Below are 21,242 nucleotides of genomic sequence, written 5' to 3'. Positions count from 1 at the left end.
TAACTTCAAATTTAACATCTATTTCAATTCATTATAAGCCGGCGTCCACCAATCCAGCACCTGTACAAGCGAAACTGGTTCATAAGCAACCGTTATCACGGTGCTATGGACCTTTTGCTTCTGATAATTACTGAAGACCAACGTCAGTCTGTAGTCTCGTAAATTTGTGGTCAGCGTATGACTAATAGAATTCAGCACATAAGAAGTGTTCCCCCTGAGGTCCGGTAATGGACAGTATTTTGTAGTTGTAACCTGAAATGATTTGATTTGTTTGATGGGAATGTCTTTACTGATTGACCGATCAACACAAACTTACAACAAGTACTTTACAGCCCCTTTCTGGATTGAAATGTATGTCACGAAAATTGTTCAGCGAATCACCGTCACTCCTTTCACTGTCATCGGTCTGTGTCGCCAGGCCTGCACGCAACTTATAACAGAAAGTCCAGTCGAGTTTATCCGTTGCAACCCAGCTGCCGACAATCCAAAGTGATTTCAAGTTGTGGAAATCTTGTTGAGCCAGTGCAGGTAGCCTATCCACGAATGGTTTGTATGTAAAGAATAACGATCGAATCACACAAGCACGTAGACCGTGCAATCTAACCATACAATCTGGTTGCAGTCGAACCGGTACAATTTTTTCATGGGCGCTCCTGAAGTATCGTTTGTAGAGTGAAAACCAAAAACCGGGAGACGCACATATCGATGCTGTGGTTCGGCATATCAGTGAAAATCGGCCAACATCTTCCGGATGGATGCGCTGAGCAATTGAGAACCAAATGTCGACGGGATAATTAGAATAGACGTGACCTTCATCTGTAGTATTGCCTGGTTTGGTGCGTTTCTTCAACATCTTCGCTTCATCCAAGTCTTCATCGTCAACCACATTATCGGCGAGCGTATCCAAAATTTTCTCTTTGACTCCTAGACCCAGAGCCCCTTTCTTGGGTCGATTTGTACTTGTGTTTGAATCGGCGAACTCTTTGATAGTCACATCTGTATACGAATAATGAGCGAATGATTGAACAACATTTTGAAATCATATAAGATTCTGACCCTCTTGCCAAAATTGTTATCGAGACGTTGGGCATTGCTGGTCGAGCCGAAGGCGAATGACCACACGTCAAGATAACAATATTAGCAAGAGGTGGATACACTTTTTTATCTGCCGAGATAAACAAAAATGCACTGGAGGGATAAGTGGGAAATTATCGTTCTAGGCAGATAAATTAATTAATCGTTCACCTTACCACCGATTTTATGGTTGCGAGACTTTCGTCCTTTTTTTGGCATCACCTTCGGTATAAATTGATAAGCAAAAGTAATACAAATCTTATAATATTGTTGCAAAGGACAATGATACACAGCGGTTGATTTGGCTTGTTGACAGTTTATGCACACATATACACTGTGTGATAATGACAGCTCATTTTAACATACACTCTAAAAAAAAGAGCTGACAAAAACTGTTTTATCTACACATTTTACTCATAATACTCATAATATGATATTATCTTCCCTCTTCCTTCAATCTCATTATTGAATTTATCATGACTTTCATCTGTCGTTGGAAGAATGAGTTGTAATGTTGAATTCACAGTCGACTGTTTTGCCTTCGTTTACGTGATGTTTGTATTGTTTAGATGACTTTTGCATACGGTGTTTAAGTAGAGCGAGATGGAAAATCAACTCGGGGTCTACTGTCATCGATATTACAAAAGAATCTGACAGCAAACCCGGAGATGGAACAATAGGTTGCCGTTTCACCATCTATCTCACTTAAACACTCTATAGTTTGAATTCCAACTGTCAAAAAAATGTTTTCCCAGAAATAGTCACTGAAATAACGTAAATGATAATAGTAGATTATTTCAAAATGAACTGTCTGGTGATGACTATGGGCTTGAAGCCGTAATGAGTGATCTGATCTGATTATTTACATAGCGATGAATCATTGATGTAAATTCAACGTGCCGAGTGGTATACACGTTAATGGTTATTTACCGCATAGCAGCACTTTACCTTCAAGTATTAAGGCCAGAGCGCCTTACATCGCATGTAAACGTCACGATTGTAAACCGCCCTAACTATGTATGTATCAAAAATTGTAGTGTAAAGGCTTTATTTCCACTCTCGAAAAAAGCACTCCGTTTTCTCACCGTTTACCATAGAACAACGGAGGACGAAAAACCATACTTCATGCTTGAAGCTAGTATTCTATAGCCCTGGCCTAACTCTATGATCTACCGTTATATTTGACGTTTCTTTTAACAATGCAATTTTCCTACTCTGTTGCACGCCGATATAGCCTGCGTAAAATTTTCCATGGTTCTTTTTTTGAACCTACTCTGGATGGAAGAAGAAACCGAAAACATCTAACTGTATATTACAAAAGTTATATTGAAATGGACCTTTTACCATTGATAAGTTAAAGTTACCGCGACCTAACTGTTTTACAAACGAAAATCTCGTTTCAGTCGCAACTTCTCACTAAAATGATTTGAATCGGTTTGAAATAACCCGAAATTCAAGTCGGATGGCTGAGCTGCAGAATGAAAAGGAAAACTTTTCAAATTTAATGCGCTTTAATTTATCAAATTGAGCGTTTCGTAGTGGTAGCAATGATAAGGTTTCAGAGGAGCCATAAAAATGTTAGATTTACCAACATTGGCAACACTGAACCGAGAAAATAATTTCAAATTGACATTTCGACTTTTCAATATGGCGATTAGTTTTTATCGAAATAATTTTGTGTAAAATGCGGGTTCGGCTTCTCTACTGTGGAAGGTGTGTCCGTATTTAACAGAAATGACGATCAGAAAGTATCCTAAAGAGCCCAGTAGATCATTCATGGGCGCAAATATCAACGGACCGTACAATTTTGACTGAATACCTCACATGAGTAGCAAATGATTTTTTTTTCGTGCAAAATACTTGTTCGCCAGACCTGACACCTCCTCAAAAAAATATACAAATATGTGCAAATGTTAATGTGAATTGTAATCGAAATGATTCATTTAAGCCGATAAATGTGCATTGAATGGATTCAGGTGATTTTTCGTTGTTTTTGTGTAACTTAGTTGGACCGCCCCAATTGAAGGGTTGTAGGTGTTTCGTTTTCGACCAGAATACATAAAACGATTTAATTTTTGTGACAAAAAAGTGTGTTCAACTGTTAGTATTAAAAAATGTGGAATATGATGTGTGATGTAATGCCTACCATCGCTGAGGACAACATCTCTCAGCGATCATCTCAATTCAGCGGTGAAGATGCCAATTTCGAACAGCTCATGGTGTCGATGCTGGACGAACGTGACAAGCTTATGGATAGTTTACGTGAGGCACAGGAACGGCTCGGCGAGTCTGAAATGAAATTGACCGATGCGGAAAAGGAGCGAGACAGTTTGCAACGGCAAATTAACGCAAATTTACCACAGGTAAATGCTAAATCTAATAAGACAAACAAAATCATTTTTCTAAGAGATAATAGAAAGTTGGTGTACAACACCCACGTCTGATTTGCCCACACTCTTGGGGGGTTACAATCGAACGCAAAAAATAAAATGAAATGAAAAACTCTCGGCAAATTATTTCAAATAAAAAACAACGCGATGTCGATTTTATGAATGCATTTACAGCATTCGTTAAATGTTAAATGGTCTCGCACTTGATTGCTAAACAAATTATTTGTTATGAGAAACCGTAAAATGACAAGTATATTTGATTGCACAACAAAACACTTCTTAGCTGTGTGTTTCTTCTTTGATGTGTGGTGTTCAATGTTTATATAAATGATCCGGTCATATGTTCAATTAAAAATATATCAACGACTCAGTTGATTGACGTTTTATTGACTGGCAGCAGGTATTTTTCTGCGAACTGATGCAATCTATAATTGAGAATTATTTCACCAAATTTCACCAAATGTCGCTAAAACAATTCACTAAATTTGGTGAATTTTTTAGTGAAATTTAGTGAAACAATTCTCAATATTAGGACCTCCTACAAATCGATTGAAAAGCTGTTTCCATCACTTCGTATGTGTATCCTCGATCCTTTCTAAGCATCTCCACTATATCTCTAACACGCAGAGATTGTCCCAACATCAGGGGTATGTATGGACAATCTCTACGTGTTAGACTACCGGTTCAGTCTAATCTTGGTTTTATTGACAAATCCTTCATGCTGATAATAAGAGTGTTCATAGGTCTGAGGTCTCAAACTCAAAATTGGGACGGGTTTGTCCGGATCATCTTACTGGCAAAGAAGAATGTGACTCTTGACTTAGTCTCGCTATCGCTATTTGCAAAGCCTCGCTGTCAGGGTTGGCAGGCTCCATCCGCCGAGCATATTTTCACGATTTATAAATTTTTGTTTTACGTGGGTTTTCCTAAAGATCACACAAATCCTAAATTGCAGTATCCTACACTATCTTCGGGTACTTCGCAAAATTATTTTTAAGAAAAAACGTAAAAAATCCCACTGTAGTGTCTGAGCTGTCCTCCTTGTATTCTCTTCTCTAATTTCTCTCTTTTGTCATTTGAAATAGCATACGAAATGAGAGAAATCAGAAAAACCGCAGTAACAGTTTAGATACGAAGTTGGGATTTTACGTTGGCAAAGCAGTATTCACAGTTTTCCTCAGATTTCGTTTGACTTACACTTTCCACATCGCCTTATTTTTATAAATTAATTGTCTTTCAACTCAAGAAAAACCGACCGAACAAGCTGTTAAAATCAAGCTTTAAATGGTAGTCGTCTGAGGATGGTCAGACACTATTACTTCTACCAACAGATTCACTTTACCAGCATTTTTTTAGGCTTGTTGGCTAGACAATAACGAACAGAACGTATAACCATAAAATTAAAAATTCTCAGATTTTATCGATCTTGACTTACTTGGCATCATCGTACACTTGATATGGGTCACTATAATGCTTATCCAGTCTCTGCAGTCTACATCGACAATCTTTTATTCCCTTTTATGTCCCCTTAAAATGTTGCTATTTTCAGCTGTTCAAGAAAAGGCATAAAAAATTTACATCCGACGTGACATGAGTATTTGTTGTGCCAAGATTTCAACCCTAAAGCAATATCTTGCTGTTTTTGTAACAAAGTTTCGAAATGAATGGAACATAAAATTATAGGCGAACGTTCAAAACAAAACCAAAAATAAAGTTAAAGACTGCAGGTGCGTCATTATAGGTACACATTTTATAGGTGGTACATTAGATTAAGTTGCATAAAGCAGGTTTCTTGATAAACATCATTGACTTAGCGAAACTTTTCGATATTTTGACATGCAAATCCACATAATGAATGAATCAGATTCAACCCTAGTGCAGTAGACAGGATGATGGGAATGGTAGATCAAATTATAACGAGTTTATAATCGGAGTACGGAGATTGTAGGAAACTTTCCCTTTCCAACAGAAAAACCGGACAATCGCAAAGTTTTTTTTTATGTTGACACCAATTGGCAATTGCCCTGTAATTAAACCAGCATTTTCATGTACGAACTAGCCATTAATTTTCAATCGTACACTCTTATCGTACCCGAACCCACTGAACTCAATGATTCAATTATGAATCACTCCAATTTTATGAAATTTTGTTTTACGAATTTCAGATTGAGTTGTAGATATGAAAAATTTAAATGAAAAAAGCCTTTTCGTTCATGTCCCACTAGAATGGTCTGAATGTCCCCGGTGTATTTCCGAATGGAATTTATTTTAATTTGCCGAGTGAAGCTTTTGAATTATAATGCAAGTTATGAAGGTTTTTTGTTTGGTTGAACGATAATAATTTCCCTTATTACAACTCGAATGTTAACAAAAACCGAAATCTCTGCGCATTACTTACAAAATGACATTTTATGTCGCAGGATATGCAACAGTGTGGTGATGGTTATGCTTTTCATTTTCAATCTTTTTTCATTCAAAATGTTTCATTTTTTGGTTTTAATAAGAAAATTGAACATAAAAGAAAAGAAGAAAAAACACAAAACTGAAGACATGTGCGATACACACAATTTATTTAACTGAAACGCCTACAGAGCCACATGTCTTGGATACATATTCTAATGAAAAGAAGCGAACAAGCAAAAGAAAAACTATTTTTGATTAAATTCAACTGAAAATGATGTTGTACGTAAACCACATTATATAAACTGAAGCATAACGAAAGAAAACCCGTACGAAATTGTGTGTGTATACGGAATACAAGTTAATTTGTCCATAGAAAAGTTATTATGCATCCAGTTAAACTACTCTACATCTTCAGGATTGCTCCATTTAAATTTCTCTTTATATCAACTCACATTAAAATTGCTCAAAGCAATGTGAAAAGTCGCATCTCAAGTCAGAGTTCTTGAGAAGAACTCCGTATAAATGCCTTTATAACACAGCTATTTAGAGCCAATGAATGTGATATTCAAGTATATCTCTGTCTGCGAATTTGCATTCTATAGATGAACAAATACCGTGGCATACAGCTCAATGTAACTGTAAATAGATATACGTAAATGAATGAATACCCGGAACACACCCAACCTGTAACCAATCTCTTCCTCTTTGACTCTTTAATTATATTAGTTAGAGGTGAAGTACGCTACAATCGACATTTTTCAGACACCTCCTTACCCTTGACACATAAAAATTTATAAAAACTTTAATAAAATGCACGCTAGTCCAGATCCCACCTCCCCTTTGCAGACTAACACATTTCATAAATGACCCCTCATCGAGATACAGCGATAACCTCTCTAAATTACCATCTTTTTCTGATTCGCTTATTTCTCCAACTTCTATCATTCCTCCATAACAAATATAGAGAGAAACGAGAGAAGTAAGAGAAATAAGAAATTTAGAAAAAGATTTAGAGAGGTTATCGATGTACAGTCAAAGGCAGTCAATTTTCAGCATAAATTTGCTTCAGCTGTTTTTCAGCTGATCCATACAAACAATCACAACCGTTTATACGTCTTTATACGGTTTTACCACTATCATGCGCGTGCGTGTAGCAGCTTCAACCGTATGAACAAGGAAAACCAGTTTTGATTGTGTGTGTGGGTCAGCTGAAAAACAGCTGAAGCAAATTTATGCTGAAAATTGACTGCCTTTGACTGTATTCCATTTTTACAAAAATCAAATATGGCGACTGTCTGCCATTTTGTTGGGAAACCAGAAAATTTCCACAATTATTTTGACAGGTTTTCAAGAATAACTTGTTTATGAAAATGCGTTAAAATTCACTTGCTTCATGTGAGATCATACAGAGTCAAGTAGCTGTCGCATTTGAATGAACTTAGCTCACGACCAAGTGAACTGATTTTCAAAAACTTATTTTTTTGAGCTTTCAGTTTCAGTGCCATTGGTAATGGTAGACTTCGTACTTCGGCTGATATACTTGAAATCGTTTTTGTGCATCTGTCTGGATCCTTTAAGGCAGATAGAGATAAAATTTTACATACAAAGGCACAAACTCTAGAGAAATAGTAGATTACATTGGATAAAGAAAGTAATTCATTACATGAGGCAGCAATTTCTTAATAAAAGCAAACTCGCAATTGTGTTTTTGAGCAACAAGCCGAAGACGAGGTATACAACTTCAATTGTTGAAACACAGTTGCCGAAGCTAGTTTTACGAGTATCATAAGGTTGTTTACGAATTAATGAATGGGTTTTTCGCCAAGTACACATGCAGAAAATGACAAATTTAAGACCCCTTTACCATGTCACGCCAAAATGTATAACAACTTTCAGTACCGCATTTTACAATTTAGGCACTTTTGGCAAACAAATTGGGGTTTACAAAAAAAGAACATTTTTTGAGTCACTCAAGTCATGGACATTCTTTGCCCTGAATGAACATTTGTGGCGAAAATTTGAAAATTACCCTTGGCCCATAAAAAGCTAAAAGAAGCGCTGACAATTTTTTGAAAATTGATTAAGCGTACGTTTTTTTCTGACTCCCCCTTCCCTCTAACGAGCGGGCGTACTTTGTGAATTCATTCATAGCAAAATAGCTCTAATAGCAAAAGCATTCAATGTATTCTGGTTTATTGTTTGTCTAATGCGAAATTTGATTAACTCAAAGAAATTCCTGTAAAATTATCTGAATTCTTCATATAATTGATCATTTTCTCAGGGGCAAACTGTCATACAGTGGTCAACATGGCAATAAAATTATAAAATTCTCTCACTTTCGTCCCCGAACACAAACGAGAATTATCCTGACCCAGCATCACTGAGCAACCACAAAAGGTTTCCTTTACTCAGTGCTGCGAATTCGCAATGTTGAAAACACGATAATACTCGCAAGCCCCATGTACCTCGTACGGGCCAAAAAAAACCTCAAAGATCGCAACTCTGTATCATAATTAGATTACGCGTACGAAAAATTTTATCTTCAAATTTTTGAATTTTAAATAAAAAAAACTTTTATCTTTTAAACGAAACAGAGAAAAAAATTATCTTTTTCATGTGTTTTATGTGAACATATTTAGGGTTCAATTGTTAAACGTAAACCTTGGTTTAGTTGGTTATTTATGTCTCGTACTGTACGTTAATTAGTTGTTTATTACAGTCAATATAAAAGGCGTTTCCTTCTAGCTTGACATGGTAATTACGTTCGGTGTATAACTAATAATTCGATTGACGAATTATTTATTTGATACGGCCAATATATCGACGCCCTATTGGTAGATTTGCAGATTTTAATCGTTGATTTCGGAACCCTTCCACTTTTAATTAATGTTCGAACTCAACTTTTTATCGATTCCAATATTTCAATCAAAACTTTTTCGTCAAAGAACAGTTATAACCAGACACGAATAAAGCCATTGACTCTATTCACTTGCAGGCAATATCGGGCACATGTTAAAGTTTTCGTTCAACAAATAATTAATAAAAGGTCCGGTCAATCAGCTCATTCGTCTTTGCGGCTTCGTCTATGAATTGATGTTTCGTCACACTCAAATTGAATATATTTAAATTGTTCAAAACCTACGTTCGGTTGTTCAAATGACAACGGTGTGTGTGGCTTACCGATAAGCTTAAATGATAAAGCTTCTCAAAAGTCTGCATATGCACTTACATAACACAGGTATTCGGACAATTGAATTATTCTCATTCGTTTATGTGCTCCTTTACAATAACATAACGTAGACGTCTGCAAACGACCCATTACCCACAATGTGTGTGCAGCTTAGTATTAACATATCAGACGTGATTGTGTGTTATTTCTTGAGGGGGAGCTGGAATATATGCTCCCATATGACACCACAGTCAACAATCGTTCAAAGATTTATGGTTTATTTCAGTGTCTGTGGAAGTGTATTACATTTTGGTTAAATGTAAAAGTGTTTACGTGACTGGAAATGGGCTACTTCTACCGGCATAAACAGAAACTTGTAAAACTACTGTCACAAGTTGAATGTCAACGTATCTTATATAATGATGTGTTGTTCTACGAATTGTCTGATTGTTGATGTAGGAACGATGTAGACTTTCTTTTACTTTATTTCACAATTTGGCAATCTAATTTTACTCATTCCGGTTGCTTCAATCTTGATATTTTAATGCTTAGAACAGTTTAAAAACTGATATGATATCGACCAAATCTACTACTTCATTTGTATCAACACTTATAAAGTTCAAGATTTTATCAAGAACTCAAAACAATTGGTAAAATCTTGTACTTCATTTGTGTTAACATTACGTTTTGCTATGTATCCGAAAACTCTTAGGCTCATGGCTTATTTTTACGTCTCGGAACAGGTCAGGTCAACCTGAATTTACCTGAAACCTGATTTGATGAATTTTAACTCTGACCAGAAACCAGAAATATTATGATTAGATCATCGTATTAGGTCAGGTTGATCGGAAGTTTTCACAAATTTCTATGAAATCTCTTAAAATGTCAGGTCAGTCTGAAACTTGTCAAGTTTCCTCATCACAAATATCTGATCTGATATCCAATTTCGCGTCACGAAACGACGAAACCTTTATACTGCGGTCGTATTGTGAGCCTTACTTATTTTGTCATCGTAGTCGAGAACGCCGAGAACGCATTTCTAAGTGTGAAGCTCAGATATACGTCAAATTGTTAAGAAAGGATGCATGAGGTCACACAATGATGTAGACTCTGGATTCGTGTCCCATCTGTGCACCAATTTTCTGTACTCTAAGTGTACATTGCTAAAGCGCAAGGTTAAAAATTATGGAATGCCCTAATGATGTGGGAGGTCGAAAAAGAAACATGTTAGGAGTGACCTCGACGACGAACAATGTAAAGTGTAGAAGTGAGATCTTCAATCTGTTTTTATAAAACTTCGTCATTTACCATCTACAGTAGCCCTTCAAGACAGATTGTGACCCTTCAAGACACATTGTGACATAGGCAAAGAGAAAACAATGTCCGGTACGTTGTAACGCATGTAACATTAATATGTTGAGCCAATAAAAAGTTAATCAACCGTGGATCACTTTTACCACACAGCAGCGGAGATAATAAAAAAAAATTGAAAAAATAATTAGCATTCAGCGCCTCTTGATGGCTTGCACTCACACCTACATGGGATTCGATGAATTTTTATTTTTGTTTGATACTGGTAAATCTGTGTTATTTCGTCATCCTTACGATGGGAACTGTATGTAATGTTTGCTAATTACTACATTTGTTTATTTACACACACACTCTGTGTGTATTATAGCGAGTTATAGTCGTAAAGCATAACGTACTTAGACGAAATAAAAAAAAGAAAAATTTGGTCAATAACACATCATCAACACTTCACCTCACCTTCGTTATCTGTCAAATATCTTATTGTATGCTTTTTTCATTCTCTTTGAAGTGCTTAAGTAAATAATTGTCGAAGATTAAACATTTTCATATATATGATCCGAACATTGAACATGTCGACAGGTTGGAACATGGGCAAAAGGAATTTTATCAGAATGCTTTACATTCCTTTCATCGACCGACAATTATACAATTATGAGTGGTCGTACGTTCAATTGGAATTTATTGAAGATTTTTTCACATGTAAAATGACTTGGTGGAAATTGGTCAGTGGTTTTCCAATGCAATTTACTGTTGGATTGTGAGATGACACGATCTGTGTCATGAGACCAAAATCATCATTCAAAAATCACATTGTAACATTATCAATGGACATAAGTAGACATAATGATGGAAGACGAATGAGAATGCTTCATCTTCGTCAATCAAATAGAAATTCGTAAGAAAATCACCTCTGATGTATGTCAATGGTCTCTCTGTCGGATTCGCTGCGAATATTGACTAGCAATGTATCGTAATTACGCTCCGAAATTCAACATAATTTTAGTGTTAATAAAAAAACATTATTCGCAAACCAACTCACACACAAAAATAATCTCTTCATGATCGCTGTAGCAACGGGAAACGTACGAAGCCGGTGCTTTGAGTCGATCAACTCAACATCGAACTCATACCACAATGACTCAAAATTGTAATGACAATCGTTCCTATACGCTGTGGCTGTGTACGATGTAATTACGGCCTCAGTTTTGTATTATTGTTTTTCCTTCGCCGATTTACAGTATAGTAATTCGATGGTTTTGATGCCATTGTGCATTTGTGTGTTTATTTATGTTTTTTGTATTAAAAACCGACGACAACGACGACGTGCTTAGTGTGATCAACACGCACTATGTATATATACACAGTGAAAAGTCTGTGTGTCGAGATTTACTGAATGAAAAATCTAATTAATGAACTAACCAAACCTGTATATCGTAAAGCGTGTACAACACATAGTAAAATGCACACACGTTTGATGTTATTGTGTGCAAGCTCACTTCGAAACAGGGTCGTCCATGTTGATAATGATTTTATATATTTAAAGTGCTAATTGCTCATGGATTTGTAGTTTTCAGTTGTTGAGCGGGTGGTATTTGCAATTCTATAATAATTCACCAGCTGCAAACAGTCTAATGGTTTCGATCTAATTTTGTGTTGGACACGAGATTGGACATTCTATGTGGGTGGGAGTATCTCAGTCTCAGATGTTCATAAATTATAAAAATTTGAGTTAAAACTATTTTAAATTCGGAAATTTTTGAATTGTTCTCGCCTCACGGTCTGTTTTCGGTTTGAGCACAAGTTATTGGATTATCTGTGAAAGTGACTCAGGTAACATATGCTATGTTTTCAAGAACAAACTACAGTACTCAATGTGGACATGGATTGAATAAAAATTAATTTTGAGACTAAAATATTGATGTACCCAACTACGAAGAGAGGTTGCACAATTGGGTCTCCATCTGTTACGCCATTCTGTAGTTTTGCCGTACATTTTGGGTGTAGTAATTGAATCCATTACACAAACTAATTATGAAATGGCGTAATACACGGTTGAGAACCAACTATGATTCAATTGTAAAACCTCTAGATATGTCTGCCGTTTGTCACATTCTCTGTCATTCTGTTAAATGGAAATGTAAACAAATAATACAGCGGAACTGAGCGAATTCTCTTTTTTGAACGATTTATAGGTTGATTAAAAGAGAGGATTCGCTCAGTTCCGCTGATTTCTTTTTTCAATCGCAGTGGAAGGGAATGAGGCAAACACTTATTTGCTAGCTGTTAGTATGCGTTTGTCTCATTTTCTGCCAATCCCCTCATCATCCTGCACACGTTTTACAAATATGCGTTTGTCTCATTCTCTGTCATTGCGACTAAAAAAATATTCAGCTGAACTGAGCGAATCCTATCTTGTAATCGATCTGTTTAACTGTTTAAAAGAGAGTATTCGCTCAGCCTCGCTTTGTGTTTCCATTTTACACAATGACAGAGAATGAGATAAACGACAAACGTTTAATAACTCTCTATTTATCGGTTTATAAAAATTGATAGTTTTTCATATCGTCAATGTTTCCGCAACACCCTGTAAACTGTACATAAATTGTAGACCATCGAACCGTACCTTTTTATACTCTTGATGATTATTTTATATACAAAATGCTTAGTCTTCGAGAGTTATAGCTCTGATTAATAGCGCGTATTCCGATTCGTGTTTGTTGATCAATTTGTCGAACAATATGTGATCATTGTCGCGTTTTTCTTTTAAATGCGATGCCCTACTTATTTAACCACTTTGATTTATGAGAACTTTTTAATGGAAATAGCCGGAATTCAATTTGGTTAATCTGTTTATTTTGCCATGTGTTTCGGTATTACAAGAAATTATCGTTTTTCGATGAGAAACAAAAATCAAATTGGTGCGATGTGTGTATACTCTGCAAAGTGTTCGGATAAAAATGTTGTTACATTAGAATAATGATTGGAAGAAAAATTAATGTTAATCATCATCACAGAACACGCATTCCAGTTTGTCGTAAATATTTGGTTAATATAAGAATTTTGTTACAAAATTTAATGTGTCGTCATTGGAGTTTGTACTGTGCTTCAATGTCGAAACTTATTCTTCAGAAACAATGCATCGTTTTTATTTGAACGAACAATTCCGCGTTACAAATAAATTCTTGAGTGTTTTATGTTTCGCTTTTGGTTTATGATTACCGTCGCTTTAACGCTTCAGTTTCTTCAATAAATAAATGTTTCAGAATTGTCATACCATCGTCGCGTCAAGAAAAAACCATTGCGTGTTTGCTTTGATGAATGTGTGTTAGATTCTTGTACCGTTTAAACAGTTTTCTTGACAACTTCTAGTAAATTTTATTCTATTTTTTTGTAACAAATTGCGTAAGCTCTCAGTCTAGATATGGCACGTTAAATGGATATCTCTCCGTTTCCAACCAGTAATTTAATATGTAAATTGCAGTTGATGGTGGAATTTTTCTCGTCTTTTTTTCTATTTGATCGTACTACAACTCGGAATTGGCATGCAATTTAAACCGCCATAATTAAATGAAACAGTCTTTGATGAGCAGAAGGTCTTAATAGATGCAATAAATATTTGTTGTATTTGTCACAATCGTCGTATATTGTGATCTTGTTCCCATTTGAGAACGGTGTTTAATTTCGCGTATTGGCAGATGTGCCTCGTTTTACGTTCGCACATTCTTCATTTCGATACGAACGTTTTATCTCAATGTCATCAGACCATGTTCGATTCGATTCAATGTTAATTTATAAAATTGTTGTAATCATTTCGGTAAATCACTTCCAAAAATAGTGATAATAAGTTTGAAATAAAAATGCGACGCGGCAGTTGTGATTGGATGAAGTAAAAACTTTTTATTTTTATTTTGACTCATTTCCATAAAGCAAAACGGCTCGGAAATTATTTATAGAAAATTATGAGTATCTACAATAAAAATAATGGATTTGATAAAAATGGAACACTCCTCATGAATAAAATGCCAACAACAACAACCACAACAACGAAAAGCAAGTGTGAAAAACTATAATGTGCATACGTGAAAAAATAACCTGTCTCTCGCTCTCGCTCCATTAAATAAATAAAAGCAAAAAAAACAAAGTACAACAACGACACATTCATTACATTTATATGTCGTCGTCAGAGGGTGCAGACGCCTGTCCGATTCATGATGGATTCCTACAGGCGTTGCTGCACCTTCAAAACACATGTGGATTCGTTACAATTCCTCAACAGCCGATCAAACGATGTACCTGCTCATTGCATAGAATATTGATTAAGGTAAATCATTATGGTGAATGGTGCCGATTGAAATTTGTCTTTAGGCGAAAATTATCACTTTCCTGTGTTTTTTGATACAGATCAAGAATGTTTCAAGTAACAAATAGTTTGCCATCCAAACAAAGTACTCCCAAAACTAGAGATCTGTTTAGGCTTCGGGGAACATTCAGATCATAAATCTGTTACTTCTGTTGTTCAAACTAGCGCTACGTGTTAGATACAAAATCTACTACTTCATTCGTTTTAACATTCATTTCACCATATAAGACCACGTTGACTGTAGAACATTGCTTACTTTTGTCGATGTTGTCGATAGCAGATGTAGGACATGTTACTCATAACGTAGAGAACTGGAAATGGAGACTTTTCAGAAAAAATTTGAAGGTTTGAACCGAAATCAAAGAAGGAAGTGATATTGACGAGCAAAACGCTTTATTACAAAGTGACATAAATGTAATCGAAAGAAACTCACAAGGCGTTACTCGACAGAATGGTTGATGTTTTGACCAAGACTTTGAATTTGGGGATGCTAAGTATCTACTAACTCATCCCACGCGTGTGCAGATTACGTTTTCTTCCCGGTATCCGAGTCAAGATTTCCCGGATTTCCCGGTACCCAAAAATGTAAAAGTGACTTCCCGCTACATACATTTCCCGCTGGTTTGTGCAGCTATAATTCGATTTCCCGGTATCCTAAAAAAAATTTCAGAAATTTCCCGGTATCCTGGATGCCACGGATACACATAATTTGCACACGAGTCATCCCATCATCATGGTAACGATAATCAGATCTTTGTGTAAACAGTATCATCATCATAATGTGGAGTGTCGCTCTGATTGTAGTCGGCCCAAGTTTTGCTTTTGACTACCATTTGAAGAGGTCAATACTTGATCATTTTTCTTAGTGATACCTATATAGAGCTGTCTGAATTTATGGATGTTCATCTACTGTAGACATTAGGAGTTTGGGGAGGATGAAATTATCCCATTTTCTGTAACAACCGATACGTAAATTTTCAATCTTTGTACTAAACAGCTTGTTAAACACTCGTAACAGCATCACTATTTTCACGAATATATTGATGCCACTTCCACCTTGAATTACATCAATAAAATGTTTAAACAAAACAATTTCCCAACATTCTTAATAATCCATAAAGTTTTCCCATTTATTCAAAAATCGACCGATGAATTTTATGCTTCAAACTATGGAAAATATTCATTGCAGAGAGATGAAACGAAATTGAAAAATAATAAAAAGAAGAAGAAGTTCGCTATGGCGATAAAAAGTTTAAAGGTTACGCAGGGTTCTCGTCTATTAACAACATTTAACGGAAGGATTGTCTTGCGATGATTAAATATTTAATAATTTTGTTGATCGTGAACATAATCATGTATGTGTTTGCGTCATCCTTGTGTACAATGAAAATAGTCGGATAAATTGGCTCGTTACTTTTTTTTTGTTAAATTTTATTACAAAAACATAAAAATTTAACCGTTCCTCAGCACTGAAATTCTTCCGTTCAAAGGTGTTACCACTTTTAAGTTTATTTAACGTCTGAGATACCTAGGTAAAGTACATTTTATATCTTCCTTGCGAATTTTACGGCAAAAATTCCCGTACCAAGTTTTTTTTTCTCCTCTCAATAACTTTCCACATTTTTTGATACATTCCAGCTTCATCGTCTGCTATGTGCGTATGTACCGTCGATATTTTTCTTTACCCACCAGTCTCAAACTTTTATCAATAACTTTCGATACATTAAAATACGAAGCCAACAGAATAAAGGTGGGGTGCCAAAGTCAAGTCAATTTTTCTTTCTTTTTTTTCATTTTTAATCGAACGAAGAGCATTGCTTTGAGATAAAACGAAAAACCTTGCGGTATTACTTTTATCGAAGGAAATTAACTTAAACAACAAACCAACGAAAATATAATACCGCAAGGAGAAACAAGTATATAATCGAGAGAAATCAAATGGGACGCTCATTCCATCGCAATGTTATTCTTGATTTGAGGAGGAAGAAAATTTAAAAAAAGAATATTGTTGACCGATTGTTGATTTTCCGGCTTCCGAATGTTGTTAGGTATTGAATGGAAAACAATTTACTTTTTGTTGAAAAATATTTAATCGAAAATGATGTTATGCATCGACGGAAACACTGCAATGAACGTTCGCACAGAAATTGGATCCGAATTCGATATCTTTTGATTGAATGAAAAAGGTCACTTTGTGAGCTGTGCGAGAAATATCGTTCCATAAAAATGATTTATGGATTTCGTTATTGATACGGAGAGAGAGTTTGTGTTACTAATGCAATAAATCCCCGAATGAAATTTAAAACTGCGGAAAATTGTCTCAATGCAAAATACGATTTACCAGATATACCAATGTTTCGATTGGGTGTTCTCGGTTCGAATGAAATATTTATGAAAAGAAATCACTTCCTTGTTGTCAATCAGTTCGGCCGAAAAATAGATTTCAAACAATGCAAATCAGTTCAACACTGACTGACTGTCGTGTCACTTAATTATTTCTTTTTCGTTTTTTTTTTTTTTTTTTAATTCAACACACTCAAAAACCTAACAACTCGGATCGTTTCAATATAATAATAACATCTTGTGAACGTTAATTAAGGCTATACTCCAAGCGATATTATTTCGTTTTACTGCAATGATTGAATTCCTCAAATCAATAATGTTACACCTACGGACCCGAAAAACAACATTTTATCCAAATTTGGGCATACTGACAAAATAGGAAACGAACTATTAGGTTCATAACGGTAAATTAAATTTTATTTCAATATCTCTTCCGTATGAAGTCGCTTTTGTAGCGATTCGTTCTTTTTATATCTACATTTGAAATTATAAACGAAAACGTTTTTTTTATTATAACTATCTGAGTGCAGTGCATGACAAATTAAAAATAAATTATGATGAATTTTAAGTGGGTGGTTTGTGTGTTCGTCGGTATGAAAACATACATTTTTGAACGATTGTAACGACTGATAATTGATAATGTAAATTATGCAAATGGTGGATTCGAATTTGAATTAGAGATTCATTGAGTAAATTAAAACTTATAGTTTCTCTCAAACGTTCTACTCGATTAGTTTTTATGTTCATCCGTGCTTCGTATGTTGACTTTGACTTACAGTCTTGTCATTTTTGAAATGTGAAATTTTTGGCTCCAGCTGAATACACCAGCTGGTTCACAAACACACACAATTTTCAGAAATAAACAGTCGGAAAGGAAGCCATCTACCTCGCTTTTTGGTACATTATGTATTTATGTGGGCACGTAACACGTTTAATATATTAGTAACGACACTCGCCAGCTACTGTTTTAATCGAATATTATTGAAGGAGTGAACGCTTGTCAACCACCTGATGACTTATGATAGCCAATCTCCTTCGAGTACAATTGTTAAAAGTTTCCTATGTGCAGAATGAGCACCAGCTGAATATCACCAGCTGGATCTACTATCACACACTTAATGTATGATAAACAATCAAAACACATTTTTAACATTTTACTTCATTCATACGTGTTATGTGCGCGCATAGACGACGTTAACGTAGAAATGCACTGTGTGTAGGTTGTCTTTGAATTGTTTACAATACAAAGTGTGATATTCAGCTGGTGCTCATTCTGCACATAGGAAACTTTTAGCAATTGTATTTCCAACAGAATATTAAATTAAAAGTTACCAAACTGACCCTCTGTCTAACTTTTGCAAGTGCCCATGCAAAAGTCGAACATCACAAAGGAATTCACGCAAAGCGAACCGAGGTTTCTTTCGAAAATCCACCTATCAAAATCGGACCCATTTCGTCTGGGATAGATATATACATGGTTTGAAAGGTCTTTGCCAGTAGACCTCAAAACAGGCCTCACACAGTCTCGAGCCACATATGGTTGCTGGTGGAAGATCTCCGAAGTTGGAAAAATAGTGTTTCTTATCCAAAATTTTAGGCCGTTATAAATGATCGTTCCGGGTGAGAGTGGTCTTGTTGAAAAGCTGAGCTCAAGTACTTTCGGGTCATGCCTAGTTTTATTAGATTCATTGATATATGTTTGCAAAAAATGCAGGAATTTTTTTAAAAAATCTGTGTGAATTTTAGACAGGTCTGGGCTGGTACCGATGACGCTTAATGTGAACCTAAGATGCTAGTCGTAACATACATTGTCTAAGCTTTTCATTGATACCTCATTTGTAGTGCTGGTGATTGCTGACGAGTTTTAGGAGTAGCGGTTGTATTAACATAAAGTTCTGTTATGTCAGCAAACACCAGCACTACAAATGAGGTATCAACGGAAAGCTTAGACAATGTATGTTACAACTAGCATGTTAGGTTCACATTAAGCGTCATCAGTACCAGCTCAGACCTGTCTAAAGTTCACACAGATTTTGAAAATTTTTCTTGCAAATTTTTGCAAACATATATCAATGAATCTAATCAAACTAGGCATGAGCCGAAAGTACTTAAGCTCAGCTTTCCAACGAGCCCAATCTCACCCGGAACGATCATTTATAACGGCCAAAAAATTCGGATAAAAAACACTATTTTTCCAACTTCGGAGATCTTCCACCAGCAACCAGGTGTGGCTCGAGACTGTGTGAGGCCTGTTTTAAGGTCTACTGGCAAAGACCTTTCAAACCATGTATATATCAATCCCAGACGAAATGTGTCCGATTTTGATATTTGGATTTTCAAAAGAATCCCTCTAATCATTCGCAAGGAGAAAACTGCTATGTAAATTTGTAATAGTGAACTTTCGCATGGGGCAGTTATTACAACTCTAGGAATGAAAATTAAATTGACTTTAAGCATGGATAGTCTTTTACCAATTACGTAATTACGTAATTCGGGACAAAAATGAAAGGTCTCGTTTTCGTGTGTTTATTGATCTCAGCTTTGCCTCGAATGAACAAATCAGACACGAAAACTCTACTTTTCATAAAAACCCCATGTTATGTAAAAGGCTATCTCAAAATGAAGCCATGAAATCTATTAATGTAATTAAACGATACTCAGCTTAAACTGAGCACTTTTGTGTAATCAGCAGTTAGAGCTCCAACATTGCTCATCCTTACATTAGCCCTTCAATTCTGGAAAAATACGAGTGAGTCTCTTTGCGTCGTCACAATAGTATAAACCAGAAGCCCTAAAAGGGTGTAGGACCTACATTGTAAGGGTTATCAAGACTGACATTTAGGGATGTGGTCGCAGGTCAGATTAGAATTAACAAATCAGTTGAAAATAATCCTGACACAGGGAAATAAAGCATAACAGCGTTCACGGCATTATTTTGGGGACAATTGCAAGAAACGACGTACAATAATACAACAAATTAATGCCTAAGGTTGAGCATTCATCTTTAATCATTGACGTCACGGTATAATATTTCGAACATTTTCCATTGACCAGTTAAATGTAAATAGAATTTTTATTTCCACTGCGAAACCTTTTCTTGCAATAAAAAAAAAGTTGTGAGAGTTCGTTCATACACCAACAAAGGGACAAATTGTACGTACGGGAAGTTAATTATGAGGCAAGCAATATGCCTAGAATATTATTAACTGGCACAACAACGACGGTCGCTTGCTAATTTTATTTTATAACAGAAAATGGCAAAATTCAATAAAAAATAATATGCAAAAGCAAAACATGAAACTTAATTTCTCAAAACTTTGCTTTAATGCCATTCACTAATGGTAAATTATATGTACATTTATGGATCGTTACCAACAACAATTGGATATGTTCTCAACTCCCCCACAATGTAAAACAATGAAGTCAAAGTTTTCTTTTTTCGTACTATTTTGCTTCGAATGGGTAGATTCGTTGAGATAAATCAACGACTACAAAGGCTTCGTTAATGATGATCAATTTTTCTACTTCTGTGAAACCATTTCTTTTAAAAGATGTTTTAAATCAAATAAAACTAGATTCAAGCTCTTTACTAATAATTTCAATTGTTACAGGAATTTGCCACGCTCACTAAAGAACTAACACAGGCTCGTGAAACCTTATTGGAAAGAGATGAAGAAATAGCTGAATTGAAAGCTGAACGGAACAACACAAGGGTGAGTTTGTATGATTTTGTACCTGGGAAATAGTTTGTACATTTGAAGAAAGATAGACTGAAAGGTTACGTGGTCATCAGTCCCGATGAGGCTACGGTTTATGACCCATGTCATGTTAATGACAAAACCTATGACAAAAAATTGTCTCATCTCTAGCCCTAAAGAAGTCCTGAGTCCGAAAAATGAATTTGTACCTCCTGAAGAAAGATATTGTTAGGGTCACTCTAGCGCTCTAGTGCCAAACATTTTTCGTATTGGTTATAGATCTGCGGGTCGAGAGTTTTCGAAAAACGCAGAGCCCGATAAAATTGAAAGCCTTACATCACCCGACCCGAATTACATTTTTGAAACCCGATAACACAAAAGTCCTGTTTTTTACCAGGTCTTACCAGTGACGCTATTAGGGGCTGATATGTACGCCTGGGCTATTGGTCTATGGCATAAAATCGGGATGTGATTACACTAAAAAGTAAAACGTT

General features: G+C 35.6%; 2 protein-coding genes across 8 annotated transcripts in view; one reads left to right on the top strand and one right to left on the bottom strand.

The window, feature by feature from the left end:
* LOC119070842 (transmembrane protein 183) lies at nt 1–1,395 on the bottom strand. Its single transcript, XM_037175351.1, has 3 exons — nt 1,251–1,395; nt 317–996; nt 1–252 (listed from the first exon to the last, which is right to left on the bottom strand). The coding sequence occupies exons 1-3, from the start codon at nt 1,291–1,293 to the stop codon at nt 19–21; spliced, it is 957 nt and encodes a 318-aa protein (XP_037031246.1). The 5' UTR covers nt 1,294–1,395; the 3' UTR covers nt 1–18.
* Nucleotides 1,396–2,694: 1,299 nt separating this feature from the next.
* Nucleotides 2,695–21,242, top strand: part of LOC119070821 (liprin-alpha-1) — a 33,870-nt gene continuing 15,322 nt past the window's right edge. For 4 of the 7 annotated variants that reach the window (XM_037175318.1, XM_037175319.1, XM_037175317.1 and 1 more), the window contains exons 1-2: nt 2,696–3,437; nt 20,662–20,763. In XM_037175318.1, coding sequence (XP_037031213.1) covers nt 3,189–3,437; nt 20,662–20,763 — 351 coding nt within the window. In that variant the 5' untranslated portion in view covers nt 2,696–3,188. Of the gene's footprint in view, nt 3,438–20,661; nt 20,764–21,242 lie in introns of all 7 variants that reach the window. The other 3 variants (XM_037175313.1, XM_037175314.1, XM_037175312.1) reach the window with 1 other exon arrangement.

The sequence above is a fragment of the Bradysia coprophila genome, assembly GCF_014529535.1.
Source record: "Bradysia coprophila strain Holo2 chromosome IV unlocalized genomic scaffold, BU_Bcop_v1 contig_106, whole genome shotgun sequence".
NCBI classification, from domain to species: domain Eukaryota; kingdom Metazoa; phylum Arthropoda; class Insecta; order Diptera; family Sciaridae; genus Bradysia; species Bradysia coprophila.
Note: the sequence above shows the minus strand (reverse complement) of the source record. Positions and strands in the feature narration are given on the sequence as shown.

Excerpts from the sequence above, each read along its gene's own strand:
- LOC119070842 (XM_037175351.1), bottom strand. The coding sequence starts at position 1,293 with ATGCCAAAAAAAGGACGAAAGTCTCGCAACCATAAAATCGGTG. Across the intron at positions 997-1,250 it reads TCGCAACCATAAAATCGGTG|ATGTGACTATCAAAGAGTTC; the intron begins GTAAGGTGAACG and ends ATTCGTATACAG. Across the intron at positions 253-316 it reads GGGGCTGTAAAGTACTTGTT|GTTACAACTACAAAATACTG; the intron begins GTAAGTTTGTGT and ends AAATCATTTCAG.